The 19,193-nt window shown below is 37.5% G+C and overlaps 3 protein-coding genes across 5 annotated transcripts; 1 reads left to right on the top strand and 2 right to left on the bottom strand.

Moving 5' to 3' along the window:
• Positions 1–177: 177 nt before the first annotated feature.
• LOC17893624 (GPI transamidase component PIG-T) lies at positions 178–3,232 on the top strand. Of its 3 annotated transcripts, XR_002834624.1 has the most exons (6): positions 178–560; positions 942–2,138; positions 2,261–2,404; positions 2,506–2,686; positions 2,758–3,002; positions 3,142–3,232. XR_002834624.1 is itself a non-coding variant. In XM_023785988.1 (5 exons), exons 1-5 carry the CDS (start codon positions 336–338, stop codon positions 2,949–2,951), a joined length of 1,941 nt encoding a protein of 646 aa, XP_023641756.1. In that variant the 5' UTR covers positions 178–335; the 3' UTR covers positions 2,952–3,067. The 3 variants fall into 3 exon arrangements, 2 of the variants coding, with proteins under 2 accessions (XP_023641756.1, XP_023641757.1); XM_023785988.1 differs by lacking the exon at positions 3,142–3,232 and having other exon boundaries at positions 2,758–3,067; XM_023785989.1 differs by lacking the exon at positions 3,142–3,232 and having other exon boundaries at positions 2,761–3,067.
• LOC17890767 lies at positions 3,116–4,137 on the bottom strand. The gene is made up of 3 exons (XM_006299417.2): positions 3,577–4,137; positions 3,411–3,497; positions 3,116–3,333 (listed from the first exon to the last, which is right to left on the bottom strand). Exons 1-3 carry the CDS (start codon positions 3,878–3,880, stop codon positions 3,116–3,118), a joined length of 609 nt encoding a protein of 202 aa, XP_006299479.1. The 5' UTR covers positions 3,881–4,137.
• A 95-nt stretch (positions 4,138–4,232) lies between these two features.
• On the bottom strand, positions 4,233–18,868 carry LOC111831734 (callose synthase 9). Its single transcript, XM_023787001.1, has 52 exons — positions 18,744–18,868; positions 18,193–18,394; positions 17,991–18,088; positions 17,545–17,699; positions 17,335–17,431; positions 17,081–17,191; positions 16,881–17,006; positions 16,688–16,777; positions 16,343–16,440; positions 16,138–16,255; positions 15,829–15,972; positions 15,211–15,287; positions 15,055–15,133; positions 14,590–14,712; positions 14,278–14,383; positions 14,067–14,190; positions 13,770–13,950; positions 13,631–13,683; positions 13,334–13,394; positions 13,091–13,172; positions 12,966–13,015; positions 12,645–12,731; positions 12,434–12,519; positions 12,293–12,314; positions 12,030–12,124; positions 11,838–11,919; positions 11,546–11,703; positions 11,344–11,464; positions 11,010–11,107; positions 10,812–10,902; positions 10,568–10,728; positions 10,377–10,486; positions 10,069–10,200; positions 9,845–9,913; positions 9,593–9,770; positions 9,342–9,456; positions 9,038–9,157; positions 8,089–8,204; positions 7,931–8,014; positions 7,737–7,849; positions 7,519–7,571; positions 7,277–7,453; positions 6,975–7,022; positions 6,686–6,844; positions 6,140–6,253; positions 5,973–6,061; positions 5,699–5,857; positions 5,519–5,621; positions 5,290–5,409; positions 5,078–5,128; positions 4,784–4,966; positions 4,233–4,691 (listed from the first exon to the last, which is right to left on the bottom strand). Exons 2-52 carry the CDS (start codon positions 18,389–18,391, stop codon positions 4,455–4,457), a joined length of 5,703 nt encoding a protein of 1,900 aa, XP_023642769.1. The 5' UTR covers positions 18,392–18,394; positions 18,744–18,868; the 3' UTR covers positions 4,233–4,454.
• Positions 18,869–19,193: the final 325 nt, after the last annotated feature.

The following is a 19,193-nucleotide window of genomic DNA, read 5'->3' on the forward strand; positions in this document are numbered from 1 at the left end:
TGTTAAGTGTCTTTGCTGGATTAACTAGACGAAGCCCACTCGCATACAATCTCCATTAGGAAAAGAAAAAAAAAACTAAAATCGAGTTAAACCGAGCGCAAACCAGACTAAACCGAAAATCACAAACAAAAACTTTGAATAATGTAGTCGGAGGAAAGTAAACTGGTTTCGCACAACTCTCACGTCTAGTACTTTATCCCGATTTCGATTTTCGTCATCACTTCTTCATTCGTTAATCGCTCTTCGCCGGAGCTCAGCGTTATACTCATGTAATGCCCGATCCGTGGTAATTACAAGTCAGTGACCTACTCCGGCGTTTATCTCTGAATCTGATTATGGCTAGCCTTGTTCGATCCTGGATCCCTTTGTTAGTTTTGCAATCGTTTTTGTTTGCGATCGCTTTTGGATCGACACAAGTCGAAGAATTCAGCGAAGCATTGCTGTTGAAGCCTTTGCCTGATCGAAAAGTTTTAGCTCACTTCCATTTCGAGAACCGAGCTCCTCCCTCGAATTCCCATGGCCGCCATCACCATCTCTTCCCAAAAGCTATTTCTCAGTTGGTAAATAACCTCTTCGTTTTTCCTATTATATGAACTGAGATTAGATATCAGGGAGGAATGTTTCTTAGAAATTAGGAGGAATTTTTGCTCATTCGGTTTTCCCTGGAACCGGAGATTTTAGCTTGGATGTGATTAGGTCTTCACGAATTTGCTCTTTCTGATCTATGTTGGAAAATTCTAATTTAAAATTTTGTACCAACTGTTTCAAATTAGCTTCATTTTGAGATTTTGAGTAGCAGTGATGTTGAATTTATGAGAGTAACCCGAGTTTGTTACGCCATTTGTATCAATATTCATTTTCCATCAGGTGGAGTTTAGTGACCTGTTCTCGTGCAAGTGTTTTCGTTTTCTGTAATCTCTGAAATGTGAATTCTGAAACAGGTTCAGAAATTCCGGGTCAAGGAGATGGAACTATCTTTTACTCAGGGTCGTTGGAACCATGAACATTGGGGAGGATTTGACCCTCTATCAAGTATGAATGCAAAGCCCGTTGGGGTCGAGCTATGGGCTGTGTTTGATGTTCCTCAGTCTCAGGTTGACACTTCTTGGAAGAACTTAACTCATGCACTTTCAGGGCTTTTCTGTGCTTCCATCAACTTTCTTGAATCTTCCACTTCTTATGCTGCTCCTACATGGGGATTTGGGACAAATTCAGACAAGCTGAGGTATGGTTCACTGCCACGTGAAGCTGTTTGTACTGAGAACTTGACCCCATGGCTAAAACTGCTTCCATGTAGAGACAAGGATGGCATTTCTGCACTAATGAATAGGCCATCTGTTTACAGAGGCTTTTATCATTCTCAGAGATTGCATTTATCCACGGTTGAATCTGGTCAAGAGGGATTGGGTTCTGGCATAGTGCTGGAGCAATCTCTTACTGTTGTTCTTCAGCCTGATACTACTTCTATTGAAACAAATATACAACCCAGTTGGTCCCTTAGCTCCCTCTTTGGGCGAAAAGTAGTTGGGAGATGTGTTCTTGCAAATTCAAGTCATGTGTATCTTCAGTTGGAGGGTCGTCTTGGTCAGGAATCAAAGAACGTGGATACAGAGATAGAAGCACACAAACTCTGGAAGAACGCAGATTTTGAATTGTCCTTTAAGCCAGACAGGGTTCTTCGAGAAAGCAGCAGTTTTCTCTTTATCTTTGATATTGACAATGCTAGTGACAGTGAGCCATTTGATCTTGGCCTTACTTGGAAAGTTCCCTCAAAGTGGTCATGTCAACAAGCTCCATTGCACGCAAGTCGTTTTTTGATGGGGAGTGGCAACGAAAGGGGCGCAATAGCCATCTTGTTAAAAGCGACAGAATCGCAGGAGAGTTCACCTGTCAGAGAACTCACTGATGGACGCTGTACAATAAAAGCAAATGTTTTCCAGATTTTCCCATGGTATATTAAGGTTTACTATCATACCTTACAAATTTTTGTGGATCAACAACTGAAGACAGACAGTGAAGTCTTAAAGAAGATCAATGTCTCACCATCTACTGATAAGGTGTCATCTGGCATGTTGGAGATAATGCTGGAACTACCATGTGAAGTGAAATCTGCAGCCATATCAATCGAATATGATAAGGTGGTCTTTCGTTCTCCATTACATTCCAATTCACTTAGCATAATTTGATTGTCAACTACATTGATCTCGTGTTCCTAAATACTGTTTGTTGAACTAATTTGGGTCTGAACATTGCTCAACAGGGTTTTCTACATATAGATGAATATCCCCCTGATGCTAATCAAGGATTTGACATTCCATCGGCTTTGATAAGCTTTCCCAATCATCATGCTAGTTTAGATTTTCAAGAAGAACTCAGCAAATCGCCCTTAATATCAAGTTTTAAGGTAGAGAACTGATATAACACAACACTCTTAGTTAATACCCCTCTGCTTTTGTCCCCTAATTTAAATACAATACTTTCATTGTTTCTTCTGGTCTATTGCAGGAAAAATCCTTAGTTCGTTCTTACACAGAAGTATTGCTCGTCCCTTTGACAACTCCTGATTTTAGCATGCCCTACAATGTAATCACAATCACATGCACCATCTTCGCATTGTATTTTGGATCATTGCTCAATGTTTTACGTAGACGAATCGGTGAAGAAGAAAGGTTTCTCAAAAGCCAAGGTTAGTCACCATTGTTGTGTGAGTAACCCTTGATTCTAATGACACATTTATGATTGTTCTGTTTTCTCCAGCAGGAAAGAAAACAGGTGGGCTAAAGCAGTTATTATCAAGATTCACGGCCAAGATTAGAGGGAGACCAATTGAAGCACCATCATCAGAGTCGCCTGCAGCTAAATCTCCGTTCTTGTCTAGTAAACTTATTTTCAAAATCATATTAGTTGCAGGAGCTGCTGCAGCTTGGCAATATTTTTCCACGGACAAGTAGGCTTAAAACTTTGAAAAAGAATGCCAGTTGTACCATATGTGTATCGACAAGGTAATTTTGGACCGTGTAAGATTTGCTCTTAGAGTTAGAATTATACATTCTCGTTTAGTCAAAAACTTCAGAGACAAAAAACTATTACATGCTCGATTTCTACATTGTCCTTCTCATCTTATCTTCTTACAAAATGCAGAAGCAATCATATCATCTTCTCTTCTCCTCTTCAGACCCTCATTACTCTTGAAACTGCACGTCACGGGCGTTTTAGAAGCGCTCCCGCTCCCACAAAAACTATCATCCATGATGAATTTTAGTTTCTTGTGTGAGTGTGGATCATCAGACAATAGCTTTCTCTTGTTACATTCAGAGATCAGAGATTCTCCTACTGATGAAACCGAAAAGACAGATTAAACTCAGACACATAAATCTTAAAACTACATGGTGTGACAAAACAGTTCATACCTGAATACTTAAGTTTCAACTTCTTCGTTTTGATTAGATCAAGATCACCATCGCAGGTCAAGTCCTCCTGAGGATCAGAGTGTGCTCCTGGGAACAGGAGATAAGATATACTTTTAGACAGAGTTTGAATTGAAATTTTCTTGTCAAAGCAAAGGAAGAAACTCACTTTTGGTACCGAGTTTAGAGAGCTTGCCGTGGACGAGGAGGGCATCGGCTTCGTGTTTTCCAGTAGACAGGCCTTTAGCGGAGAAGAAAGCGAGCAAAGACTGCCATGTGACGCAAGTGGCCATTAGATCAATACCTCTGCTTATGAAGTGACCATTGAGCTTCACCGTCGACGGTTCGAGCCCAAACGCTGCGGCTATGGCTCTAAAGTCTAGTTTCTGGTCGTTCCAAGCAACCCACTCAACAATCTTCGATACGGAGGGACATAAAAGTTTGATCTTCCTCCAACCTGTGTCACCCGCCATCTCTCTCTCTCTCTCTTCCAATAACGAATTCTGTGGAGTTTTCTGGTAATATGCTCTGCCACAACGGTACCCTTGTAGACTTCTGATGAAGACCTTCGAACAAGAACCTTCCAGCGTTAGAGAAAATTAGGTCCAGACTTTGTTTAGATGGGCCTGTAGAATTATGGGCTTTTTATATCTAGCATTGTGGATTCTTGTGTCAAAATAATTAACGCTTAGATCTGATCTTAACGGTGTGGGTTTGGTAATTTGGTCGTCTCCGTGTCATATTAACTTTTATGAAACCGGGTTGAAATATAATACGCGCCTCGGTGACTGGATCCCAATCTGATATTTACCCTTTTACCCCCAATGAATAAATTAACTTTGTTGTTTTAATTTTTGTTCTGAATTTTTTTCCAAAGATTTCTATAAATTTAAGGTATATGTTACACAAGTCTTAAAATTCCTAAAACTACAGACAGGCTCCCATCAATCTCTACTACTACACTCGGAAATCTAAACACAGATAGATGTTTGACAAACATAAACATATAAATAGAACTTCCAAAAAGGCAAATTCTAATCAATTTTTTTAAAGGCCGGAATTGGGATTGTCTCCTGCGAGGATAAGAGAGATCTCGAGCCCTCGACTAAACGCTTGGTTAAACATCATACGTGTTTGGAAGGTCGACACAAAAGGGAACCACGCACATAGAGCAACGGGAAGAAATATGAGCATTCCCATCAATGCATCGTATAGTCTTGCTAGGGAACGGATCGATTTCCACATTCCAATTCGTTTTATGACTGGCTTCCAAGCACACGCAATCTACAAATAGAGAGGATATGTTTGTGAAATTATGACTCTGCAAAGATGAGAAAGAAATGAAGGTATCTCAAGTGACAAGAAGAAAAACTTACACAAAGGATTCCCCATCCTGTCGGTATGAAGGCCAGTACGCAAGCAAATATGTCTATTACTGACAATTTTGTTAGCACAACCGCTACGATTATGCCAGCCAGAGCCAGCAATAAGGAAAGGCCTTGTATAAACCTCAGTAAAAGCTGGAAATTGACAGAAATCTTCTGGCTGAAGGTAAAGACCTATTTTCATTGTCCAAAGAAAACAAGGGAGATATCTCAGATCATGCAATACAATTTAGTCAGATGACTAAGGTTATTGGAAAACGAAGCATGTTGATGGAATAAACCGACCTTGAAAAGTACTATACTCATCGCAAAGGCAACCCAAGACCAACCATACACCTGCAGATAGATAAGTAATATTATTAGCTGCTTTCACAGAAAAGACCATATAGCAACCTGTTGCAAAATCATAAATGATTTCTGCTATACTTCAACTAGTTAACAACGAGGAACCAAGACGTGGAAAAGATACAAGTAGTCAATGAAGGGAAACATTATACCGCAAACGATGTATCTGATCCTTGCAGCTCTAGTTTGTAGACAATACCATACTGGAAGATAAAGAATCGTAGACTTAAAATAGTCTCCATTATCCTCCCGCTCAAAGTCCGAATGTGAGACTGTTGACGTACAAATATAATTAGTATGTCCGAATCAGGCAGAAAAACAAGTAAGAAATCCCGGACTCTGAAAGTGAACTGTTACAGCCTGTAGAGCATTAGTTCTTACCAGTTCTTCTTCCCACCAAGCTTCCCAGCTTTCAGCTCCTTTCACTCCAATTCCACCTCTGTAAAAGAGCCAGTTTGTCCATTCTTTGAAGTCCTCCACGACTCTGAAAGGAGAACATAGATCTTGTTCAATAAGAGAACATGTTACTCAACCGGATATAAATGAGATAGCACCACTTACTTCTGCCACTCGAATCCTGCAGGGTTGAACAGGTACGGAGCAAACAGCCAAGAAACAGCCAAAAACCAGCTGCTAACAGTCAGAAGGATGTAGGAAACGGCACCAGATTCATCATTGCCATATGCAAGGTAGACAACCAATAAGAGGATAACCTCCATCCTAGAGAAAAAGAAAAGTAGCAGATCAATGAATTTTCAATCTCTTACTATGGCTAAAACAGGTAAACATTAATCATGTATATACATAAAAGCTAAAGAGTATACGAGGAGTTCACCCTTTGACAAAATGACTTCGGGAATAAAGACGGTAGTTTTCAGAAAATTTGATATGCTTGACGACAAAGCCTCTTCCAGTGGCTTGGTACTGTTGACAAACACAGTTCATCACATTCCATACGATATAGAGAGATAAGAGATTTAACAACTGAGAATGAGAATATACCCTTGCACCACCATGGAGAATTGTCCGTCCAAAATAATGGGTTCTTGTGCCAAGGGAAAATGTGAAGAAGACAGTACATAGCTGAAATTGCATTGTTATGAAACTCACAATGGCCTACACAAAGAAAGATGGAGAAAATAAGTTCTATTAACACAAAAAATTAACAAGCTAACTCAGAACACGTGTCAGTATCAAGTAAATGACTAGTTAACTATATGCCCATATCAAGTAAGGATCTCTTTATAGAAATAAAACAAAAGAATACGTTTATTCAGGACAATAGAGTCTGTCTCCAGAATACAGTGAATTACAAAGAGTCAGACGAAAGAAGCTTAAGAGAGATAAATTCCAAACTAACATCAAAACATTATAAAGAAAACATGTGACTGTGGATAAAGTATACAATACAATAATCAAGAAAATTAACAAGCTAATTCAGAACACGTGTTAGTCTCCATGGAAATTTTAACACACGAGTCCCTGTCAATCATATGCGAAAATATGGCATAACAATATGATCTGACTAAAATGGTGGAGAACCAGTACCTGGAGAAAACCCTGTTCCAAAATAAATCCCAAAATCATTGGCACAGCAGTGAAGACACCAATCTGAAACAGAAACTGAGCATTCAATGCGGCGCTAAGTGCAGTATCATCCAGAAGAATAGCTCTTTCTCGGATAGTAGCTCCAACTCCAGAAAGTGCCTATAAAGAATCAAACACAATTAGGGTTATAATACCTTCACCCAGGATCAATATGCACGAATAAGCCGAACAATAATCATTTATGAAGATAGCACATGCATCATAGCCAACATCAGGTAGTTATGCTTACCAGATATGCCCTCCCATATAAGAAAATATACACAGTAAGCACCGTCAGCTGCAAAAGGCCATAAATCAATTCATCAGCTTGATTTTCCTGGAACTTATCAGTAACAGCTCCCAATACAAGGGGCAAAATTGGAGTGGAACACAGAGTTTCATAATCGACTTGTCATAAACTTTTTCTATAGAGTTGATTGCTAAGTGTTCTTATTTTTCTATAAACTTTTTCTATACAGTTACTTCTAGATGCAGGTGTCAACTTGAAACCTAAAGGCAAAAAATCACTATGACACAAGAGGGTCTACATACCATTGTACAGAAGTAGAAGCCAACCGTTGTAAAGTAGAATGAAAGCATCCGGAAGAAATCAAGGAGCTGTCCCAGTCGGTATACATCCCGACTAAGAACCTGTTCACCATTCCCACCAGCAACCTTTCCTTCAAACAGCGCAATTTGATTGAGCCCAACATCTCGCCCTTTGCCCACCTGTAAATAGAAATTAATGCATATATATTTATTAATTTAACTGTAAAGAGTTAAAAAGTACGGACCTGAATATACTCATGATGAGTAACATTCCCTTGACGTAGAGTTGAGTTGAAACCTGAAAACAATAGCATTATAGGATTAACATTTTTCATGTGAAAGAAATTTAGATAAAAAATGGCTCAACATTCAGAAATTCACTAAATCATTCATGCATTTTTTTTACTGTCTTAAAACACCCATCAGCTATGAAAGCAACTGTCAATTAACGAATCGACTTTACCAGCAAAAATATCTTCACTAATATTGATGACCCGAGAGGCCTTGCTGATACCACCACGTGTGATATGAAAAACTCTATCAAAGACATCTGGATGACCATAATGCATGCGGATCCTAGAATTCAGAAATAATCAATTAAGGATTCAGTCTGATTTAGCAGTTCAAGGAAGATAAAACTTATTGGTAGTAGCTTACTTTAAGGGTTTCGCCAATACTCGTTGACCTAAGGTCACAAAGCTGGTTTCTTGATTGGACATGAAAGAGGCCAAGGAGGAGACACTGCATATTTTCGCACACAATGTAAGGTAATGGTATAAAATAAGTAGATCGATATATGAATATCTGGGTCACACCTTCCAGTAAAGACATGTTCCCTAACTCCAAGAATGGTAGGTGGTCGAATTCCATGGTCCCGTTCAAATTCTTCCAAAAGATTTCTCATTTTCAAGGCTTCTTCGAAATAATTATCCTAACAAATAAGGAAAAAAAACACAGAGAACATGATGCTAGAGGTTGGGGATGTAATTAGCCCTCGTATATAAACATAAAAAATGTCAAGCACGCATGTACATATGATAGAAGATTCAGGTACATTCACCTGTGATAAGATGTCCAACTGAAAACTCAAATGTAACAGTATGTGCTTTTCAGTAAGGAACCATTTTTCTATGTTAGCAAAAGAAACTGAAGTCTTCCTACTCAAGAATTATGTGTTTTAAGTTTGAGCGTCAAACTTCAAAACAAGGCTAGGAACCACTCTTTGTTAGTGAATTTCATATTATTTGTACTTGCTAAAATATGTGCTTACTTAGAATTGTGCAAATTTTCACTTTGGTCCAAGAAAGAGAATAAATCTTATTCGAATGTCACATATGGTCAAATGATGCCGAAGTAAAATTCTACCTAGTGATGCCTTAGGTTTTTTATAGTTATAAGAGGAAATCAACTCAATAAATTAAAATTACATGGATTAGACAAGGTATTGGTAATGCTCGGTTAACCCAATCAAACTACAGCTACATATGATATGTTTAAGCTGGTTTTCCAATTCTCAACATCTCCTACAGTCAGATATCTCAATTAGACATGTGCATGAGCTATGAAGCACTGTTGTTCTCACAGCCTATTTGTATTACTTACTATCTAATTTTCAAACTATTAATCTTACTATTCTTTACAAAGCCTATGTATTTCTAATCTACTTGATTGAACTTCCACAGAAACTTAACTATATGAACCCACACAATCTCAAAAGAATGCATTTAAATCAAAAATATGCCAAGAGAAGACTTGCATCCTAACCTGATTCATATCAATAGTTTGGATTGCATTTCCACGAGTAAATACAATGGCGTGATTTTGATTCTCAGGTTTGCCTTCGCCAAGTTTTGGGTCCCCAGGTAACTTTATGGAGTAAATTTCCTGCATAAAAAAAGTGGCCATCCCATATGAAAAAATGAAAAACCAAAGAGGAAAAGGGGGAAGAAATGCAAGTTCATTTACAGCGTAATATACCCATCGATTGAAGTAAGTTCAAGTGTTTCAAACATTAAGGAAACAAGAATACTAGTCTTGTGACTGGGTACATAGATAATAGCAAGTTTACCTTATCCTTTCCACTGATGTCAGCCTTCACAAGTTTTGAATAATACTCTGTATGAGATTTACCCTCTTTTGGAGTATCAACAACATCGATATAAGCAATGCGGAGAGCTTCATTTCTACCAACAGAATGAAAGAGATTACCTTAATAATACAATCTATATATATAGCAGAAAGATAGCAGAAGCACCAGACCTGAGATAGAAAAGTCCATCTCCTTAACCAAGAGAGGAATCCAGAGAAGTGCCTTCTTACCTTTGCATTAGCAATGCAATGTCAACAGCTTCAGGCTTTTGATCTTCTTTCTGTCTTCCATATATTTGGCATGTGACAACATATGTAAACTTTAGATCTGCTTGGGCCCTTGCTTCAGGAGATAACTCAAATCCTTCAGCATCTGTTGCGTCATTGCCAGAAAGTGTGGACTCCTCGTCTGTAATAGTGAGATAGCCTTAAAGAAAAAACTTGCCAACAAATGATATTTATAGAAAGATCTTAGCCTCTTACCTCTACCAGCCTTTCTTTCCAGATAAGACTGAAGCATGAGGGCTTTCCTGTAATACATCATCCCGCGAACTGCACGTATAATTCCAGATAACAAGTAAAGAAATATATTGATAACATTTGCAAGGGAATAGCTAAAAAATAAGGTCCCTTTCTTGATAGAGATACCAATACTACTTGCAATGTGAGATAATAGAAAAAGAGGTTTAGTTATTCGTTTACTTTACCTGTTCTAGCTAACGTTTGCCCACGATAGGAGGCCCAAAATCGAAGTTCAAGAATATCTCTTTCATTATCTAGATCACCTTCTAATGCATTTTCATCTCGTCCTATGCGTGCAAGAAAATTTTTCCACTCATCTGCAAAATCAAATTTCGTGGAGAAACATTTTAGACACCTATCTATAATGGTAACACAATTAAGCACAGAAGCATACAAGCAAGTCAACTAACAAAGAGAAAAGACTGTTCAAGTAAGAAACATAAAAAGCTAGAAAAGTCACTAGCTTTTAAAAGAACTCACAAGGCTGGTATACCTGGATATATCTTCTGAAGATAAAACAAGATTGATATTCCATCCTCATTTCTCTTGGTGAGTTCAGCCATGCTGTATAGCACAACCTCGGAATAGTATGGAGTGAAGACACTGAAAAAAGTCCCAAAGAAGATAGTAAGATTGTGTAGAGCTTGCTGGGACTATATGAAAAAAGTATGGATAAAGAAATACCTGAAGGATAACATCTTGCGGACAGACTTGGGTTGTGGCACATCCATGAATAGAGAATTGGTGAAGAATTGCAGTCTGCGTCTGGCCTCAAGATTTCTAGGAACATGCGCTGCAGAATCTTTGATAGTAAATAGAGAGTACAGTCTTTTGACGAGAGCTTTCTGCAAATCAAAGATAATTATCAGACTGGCGTATAAATAACTCAGTTTACTAATAGCATTGACAACAAGAATCATCATTATACCAGCTCAGGGTCTGTAGGCCATTTCAACTTTGTAAAAAGCCGACCTTCATTCCAGGCTTGAGTTAATATGTTCCACGTCTCATAGTGACCCCTACACAGAGCAAAATAATTTTGAAAAGAATATCAAACATGAAAAAGAAAAGAACAACTGAATCGTTGCATAAAGAAAGCAAGCCAAATCATTAACTTTACACGCACCTCATATTAAAAGTTAATATGTCAAGCCGCATAACATCATAGAGATCCTGAAGTGCTTTGATGGCCCCTTTTGCATGCTCCGGTGTTTCATTTTCTTTCTGTCCATGCAATTGAGTACAATTTAAAATATATATAATAAATAATATGGGTTATAAATATATATATATATATATATAATAAATAATATGGCATCCTTCACCCACTAATAGGTAAGGACACCTATAATTCACAATATTATGACTCGGCATCATAGAAAATACTAATTTAATAATTAAGAACCGTAAAATAAAGGCATTTCTGAAAGAGACATAAGTAGCAGTGGCAATGCGAGTACCAGGATTCCCAAGAGTGCAGTCACTCTCGTGATAACAAGGGAGAGTTTGTTCAACTGAAAGTCATGATGTATATTTCTCTCCTTTAAGCTGGCCTGGATATCTTCATAGATTCTCTCCACCCTAAAAAATTCACAAAAAAATATCATCTCTCTATCCAGCAACAATCATTGCAAGTCATATTTAGGGACAAAAATCCAATACCACATCCTCCCTTCGGCTTCCAAAGTTTCTGTTAGGACAAGTTTGAGAGTGTAATAGACTTCCTCAACAGCATACTTCATATAGTCATCCCTTTCAATTCTCTCCAGAATCTCCTCTTGCGAATTACTCTCAGCAGCAATCTCTTTGGCCAATAATATCTACAGATTATCAGATAATAGTTGTCACTAGTACGTAACCTCATATACAATTTTTATGAAAAGCAATGAGGCAAGCCAAATGACACAATAAAACATTGGATTTCATACAGAAGCAGGTAAAGTAACAAACTCACCTTGCTGGAAAGAAGAAAAAGTGGCCACTGAACCAATTGGAGCCTACCAGAATTCTTGGGCATCAGGAGCAACTCCATCTCACTGAAAGTGATTCCAGATGTGAAAAAAGAGTAGAAACGAAAAATATCTAATAGTAGAAGCTTAGAGAATTACACACACAGCATCGTTACAGTAAAGCATAAAGCACTTACAAATCAGTGACGTAATCTTCCTCTCGTAGACTTTTTATTATTTGGTTCCAAAATGGAGCAAAGTGTGCTGCATCAACTTTGTTCTTATCCACAGCCTTTAAATTGATAATCACATGCAAATATGAACAACAATAGTAAGAAGAAAACTAACATGACTCGGTTGGGACAAAAAATTCATGTACACTATATAGGAAAGTAGAGATTTATATAATGTAAAACAAGCCAACAGCTACAGAAAAGAGAAGAGTGAAAAACATCACTACCTGATGAGAAGGATTAGACGTCCTGCACATGATTTTAAATTATAAGCGACAAAATATGAAGACAAGAAAATGTTAATATTTAACAAAGGGAGACATACAGGAAAAATGAAGTTCTTAGGTAGCAGATGAAAAGGAACTCACCGATTGGTAAGAGGAACATGAAGAGCCTTCATAAAGGCCCCAGGAAACTCCTCAAAGAGTTTGTGAATTGCTTCTAAAGATCTTATCTGTGAAAATTGCAAGGAAAGTATAAGAAACGTAAGAACCTAACCACTTACAAACAGTTTTCCAACAGTTTCAAATGTCTGAACTTTGACATTTGTAAGACAAAGAGGAGTGAAACCACACTTACCTCTCCCAAACGATCTCTTGCACCAAGCAAGAATCCGAGAAAAGCAGAGACAATGGTGTAGAATATATGGATGTCCAAAAGGTAAATCTGCGTTAGATAAAAGACAAAGTTTCAAAACCATGATGGGAAACGTAACTGTGAACCCCAGCAGCAACATTCATCCTAATCGCAATAAATTTCACAATTTGTGTAATAGTTGTAAACAATATCCTCCTAAAAGTGAAGTGATTCTCCATAGACAACAACTTGATTCAGTGATTGCAGAAAAAAAAAAAGGAATAATACAAGTGCCAACCCTCATGTAAAGTCCATTGAACTTACAGCTACCACGGGAGCCCATAAACTGGCAACAGTCAAAGCATTGTAGTTTTCTGCATCCAGGTAAAAAAAATATCAAAGTATGAAAATCTTAGAACACCAGAAAATGTTTCAAATTCCATACTTACTTCTCGAAACGAAATCATGCCAGGAATACGGAATGTTGTTCTGCTTCACTATTATCCTTGTGGGGCCAACGAGCGGCTCAATCTGCAAATTCATCAGCGTGAGAAAAATAAGTAATCCGAGTTGCAAACACTTTGGTACATATGTAGGATTTTTATCCATGTAACATATGTATATATATACATACACAAAATCACAATCTTCAGTAAAAAATCACAATTTTGCTTCCAGCTAGATATACCAACCTGAAGAAAGTACGCAAATGAGAACTTTGCAGACAGAACGACAAGCCAAAATAGCAAGTACCTGTGTTGTATGATTGGTTCAGTAAATTCTTTACAAATTGAAAAAAAAAAACATAAAGACCATATGGGGTGAAGTAAGTTGGTATCAATTAAACAAGTATATCTGCAGCTTCTCCCACACTAGTACAAAAAATACAGTTTAACAATCATTAAAGATTATTGAAATAGATCATATCAGAAATCTCCAGAAAACAAGATAACTAAAATTAAGTAATTGAAGATAGGTGAAGAAACTACTTTATAAAATCAGATGTCCTTTCATACATGCCACGGCCAACATAGTGTCTCTCCTGAAAGAAACAAATAAGCATCAGAGAATTAAAGAAATTAAGAGATTTCAAGTATTACGAACGAAAGAGAAACATGAGGTTCAAACCTGGCGCATCCACTTAAAGAATCGAATCACAGGCCACCGGTCACATTTATTAGCAATGTTGTGACAAGTTGGGAAACGCATCAGGATACTAAAAAAGAACTGAACACCACCATAGATGGCTATGACGATCACATAAAGCTTAAGTATGGTCGAGTCAGAACTTGGTTCTTTAAGTACTTTCCTGGACACACAAATAAATATCAAACAAAGGAATGCAAAAGCTACACCAAAAATAAAGGAACATAGCACATGGAAAATGAAAGCTGAAGAAGGTACAAGAAAAGAATATTAACATACACATAGAGGAAAGATATGAAGACGGAAGCAAGGCCAAACCAAATGAAGCGAAGAAAAATGCGAGAAACAGCCAGACGTCTTGTTGTGGAATAGGCACCATACATCATGATAACATCCAGAACACCTATGAACATTAAACGTATGATTGTTCTTTACTAATTCATAACAATAAAAAGAAGATAAAGTAAAGCGTATGAGGTTTAAGACTGACTCTCAGAAAACTTCATAACTACGAAAGTCGGACCCAGGCTGAGGATTTCACGTAAAGTCTTACTGGAAGTAAGGTCATCTTTATTGAACGCAATAATGGCTAATGCCTGTAAAGAATCATGTCAGAATATTAGTAGGCGAACCTTTTTTTGATAAGATATAATTAATACTACCAAAAAGTGTTAAAGAACAGGTTAAATGAAATATCTTGAGCAGATAACGCAACTATAAAACAACAGTCCCAGAAAAAAATAGGCCACCAAGGATAGGCGTTGACTATAAGTAAACGGGACCCTGAGACGGGATTACAAACCTGAAACATCATAGCAAGGAATATCCATAACCGATGGAAACTGTGATAGAGATGCAAAAATGTCCTGTGCTCAACAAAGGAAGTTTTTCCTCGATGTTTAGCCCTGCCGGTTTTGAGCTCATACTGCAAGGATAAAACCAGTATATTTAACATCTGATACACACCCATGGGGAAAAAGTGGATGACTGTATCTAGATTTTAAATTAAACTATACAGATAAGGACCTATAAAATCAAATAGAAAGTCGGGAACCTACTTAGCGTTAAGGAAAGTAAATGAGTACAACAGCGAGACCATACGTCATCTAACTTCAATACAACTTTTAAAACATAGTCTAGGAGCTGACATATAGACATTTTAAAACTGTCATCTCAATGGTAAATGGATGGCTACATGCATTAAAGAAGCAACAAAACCAATATAAATACAAAATTCCTACTAAAACATATAAGGGGCATTGCAGACCTTTTTTCTCGGGATAGGTTTCTGAAAAAAAGATGAACTGGTACGCCATGGCCAACCAAGCTCAAAGGAGTGAAGCGACCTTGAAAATAAAAATTATAAGCCAGCCAGCAGAGGCAGCGAAAATTCACCCAAAAGACAAAGATATTAAATACTTACCAAAAATATTCATTAAAATCATCATAGTTTCTCCAAGCTGAATGAGGTGCTCGACCATTGTCATTGTTAAAAGCTTCCTGCACATACCCCATTAAACAACAGTACAAGTCTATCCATGATTATTACATTAAAATCAAAAACACAATTTACAAAATGAATACTTATACATAAGAAAGCACGATGAAAACAGCATTCTGTTTTGATACAGAATATTGGAATCAAATAACACCAGCCAACATAGATTATATCAAGAAATATACAGGCTATGAAACGTATCTCAACATTTTGAATTGTGAATGCAGTAAAACCCATCAAGAAATTCCAATTGAAAACAAAATTTCCCATTGGTATCAACAAATTTATTGATCAAAGATGTCCATGCCTATTCCATTAAAAAAAAGTAGTAGAATCACTAATTTAATCATTAGTCTAAATGATTAGGCAAATTCTTTCCTAAGAAAAGCAAAACATTCTCGTGCTACAGTCCACGGTGTATGTTTGTCTATTACGAAGCAGCAACGTATCATCAAAGAAGATACTTCCTACATAACATGAAGAGAGCAGAGAGAGGGAAAATCCAGAGAAGTCTAAGGTGAAAGAATCTTTCAGAGAACATACCGCCGAAACCACTCCATATAGCGGAGCAATGACATGATCAAGGAATGATACACCATCATCAGAGCCACGACTATCGACTGGCATACAACTCTCAGCTGGGCGAGCAACCTGCTGGCGCAAGATCTCATCCATTTCTCTAACCATCTGTACAAAAATAATCAGCATCAGCACAAAGGACAAACAAACATCATTTAATGACAAAAATGAACCAGTAGTAAGTCAGAGCGGTAAGTAGGTAGGAGATTTCATTCATCTTAAACCAGCAATGAAGGGACAATAGAACCCCGTTAACAGTCAGCATAAACTTACATGGTGAAATATGTAGCACAAACATTCTGGAAGAAATCGTATGTTGGCAGCTTCACCCCAAATCAGGAAGTACAAAGAGAGGAATAGCAATTTCTTTTCTCCACTGATGGCTTCTAAACTGCATCTCACAAAATGTTTGCAATGAATATGCAAGAGTGGTAGTCTGGTAGCAGGGGAAATAGAGAAGGCAGAGAGGATAGTTTACTTGCTCCAAGCAGGTTGAATACAGAGGTAATCACACCACTTTATGTAGTTTTCCAGGGACTTCAAGAACACCTTATGCACTGCAGCGTCATCCAGCTTCTGAGCAGAAGAAAACAAGATTATTCATCAGATCTTAAATTCAAAAAAGAGGCAGACAAGCTAGGAACATGTGCAGTGCACAATTACCACGCATAAAGTCTTTAGAATGAACACAAATATGATATTAAGTTTCATTAACTAGAAGTTTTAGCTTTAGTAATGAACCCAAGATAACAAATGATTACTTTGTATCCACAAGCTTTTGTAGAAAATAATCATATAAAATTGAAATAACTTTGGTACTTACGGGTTCTGTTTCTTCAGGAATATTAAGACGGGATTGCTCATTAGCCAGAAGAAGAACTATATGTTCACGCTGATTCGAGACACTGTCTTTCTGAGGCCATTAAAATTGATATATTAGAAAATGAAGAAAAAAAACCTCAGAAGAAAGTTTTCATGAGCGCTATGCTCGATAAGCACTTTTCAGATATACAAACCTGAAACCCAAATATATAATGAAGAAAATCAAGCAGATCAGCATTCCTTGTAGCGGGAATGGGGAAATCAGCAGGCAATTTTGGCAAGCCTGGAAAATACTTCAATGCTGCAACCGCCGCTTGAACCTGCTCACATTTTTCTGTCATAAAAAGACAAGCTACATAGCATGCATAAATGTATAACATAGAAAATAGCACACCTCAGGGAAAGCCGTAGTGGCATTCGTAGTGACAGGAGCATCAAGAGGAATAACGTTATAAGCAATTGTGTCTTCACTCATAGCAGCGTCTGAGTCAATAACATGCTTAAGCTGTAGAGGTACAAAACAAGTAATTATTAGCAGAACAGGAGTTTATTAGCATCAACTAGTTACATTCTCATCCTCACAAATTCACTTTCCAGTCCAACAAATGTATGAAAGAAATGAGAGGTGTTAAGAGATTTCTACACAACCTCTTCAGGAATATCTTTTGCCAGTTGCTCCAACACAGTTCCCAGAACTTTAAGAGTGGCAAAAACTCTTTTTCTTTTTACTGTTTTCCGCTCCAGCCTGGAAGCCAATATCAAACAGTACGGAGAGCGATTTAGATGTCTGAGTTAAGTTTGGCGTTCAACAACAATAGTAAGAAGATAAAAATCGACGATTATCATTTATGTACATACTCGTCAGTGAAAACCCCCGACTCACGGAGCTGCTTTTCCTCCTCCTTCAGCTTGTCAACATTGTTATTTTCTCTGTACAACCTGTAGAATTCTTGTAGTCGGAGAATATCCTGACTTCTGTCTATGGTACCAACCTCTCTTTTTGCTAATTTTTGCTACAATTGACCAAGGGAGAACAAAGCATTTGGATGAAAAAACCATCGGTAAATCACATTACGAAAATCCAACGAAGTCGATGACATAATATACTAGCAATGCATTCAAGTTTCCAAACGACAGAAATTCCAAATTATCTGTAACACATTGATCATCCAATACAAGCTCAACAATTAATTATCAATGGCATTACAGTATTAATACAGCTGCCAATGACACTACAAACATATTCAGTCAAATTTCTTATGGATGACCATATTAAACTTAGAACGTACAGAAGAGAAGAATACCTTAATAACTGACATCAATCCAGTTTTGAATTGTAGAACACCTCTTCCCTCGCTATTAGGATCAAGGTTTTGTGCAAGTGAGTAACCATGCTCACACACTGCAGTAAAAAAATTGTCAACAAGTGTCACTGCACAGAGAAAAGAAAATGCTAAACCCACTAAGGGAAAAAAAAAAAAAAAAAAAAGACAAAAGTGAGCTTACAGATTCTTGCAATGTTGGGATCCTCATCCTGGATCTCATCTGCAGCTCTCAAGATAGCATCAATGTCCCTATTGTTGGCTAGTGATGAAGGTACATAGCCAACAATACTACCCTGTTGAGCACCATCAACTCTTCCTATTCGATCTCTCTGTAAGGCAGCATTTACAAGCCTCTCCCACAATGACTCAGCTCGAGACATTTCCTACATACAAAAACATCAAAGAAGTCAGTAGCTTAAAACTAACTAGAAAACCCAAGAAGCGCAAACACAAACATAAATGAAGTGTAATCAGACTCGGACAAGTGACCTAGGCGCAACTGAAATTTCAAATTAACCAACCATAAGGTTCTAGAGAAGAGATGAATCGTTGTTCTTTAGCCTGGGGCTTGTTTTAATTAACCAAACAAAAAGAAAGAACAGAGAAAATATTAAGGATCCTGAATCTGAGCTTGTCGCGTCTCAACTTCTTACGATTGAAACAACAAAGACATAGAAAAGGGATAAAACCCCCTAAAAAATAAAACATAAAAATTGAAACGCAGGAGTTTACCGAATCAGACGTCAGAAACCCTAGATACGGAGTCGAAGCAGGATTGGATCAGTCATAGAAGAAACGGAGAGAATTAGCTATAGAAGAAAGCTTAGCTAGCGCTTTTCTGAGTTTCAAAACTTTTTCACTTTTAGGGATTTTATTTTTATTTTTTAAAATCTAAAAACCATTACAAGGAAAGGAATCGATGATGTTTTAAAAACAAAAAAGTGAACCTGACAAAACAAGAAAAAAGAAAAAAGGAAAAAAGCAGCGAACCGCGTGTTGAAAAAATAGGAAATTAACTTAACCGCGTTGTCAAAGAAAATTCGAACCGCAAAGTCTACTGAAATTGCCGGATTAAACCGGTTCAATCGCAGATCCATTGTCAAACCGGTTAATCCTGATTTTCGACCCGACCCGACCGAGATCCGACCTGTTTTACTTGATTGGATGTAAATTTCCCGAATT

This window comes from Capsella rubella, unplaced genomic scaffold, assembly GCF_000375325.1.
Source record: "Capsella rubella cultivar Monte Gargano unplaced genomic scaffold, Caprub1_0 scaffold_3, whole genome shotgun sequence".
Taxonomy (NCBI): domain Eukaryota; kingdom Viridiplantae; phylum Streptophyta; class Magnoliopsida; order Brassicales; family Brassicaceae; genus Capsella; species Capsella rubella.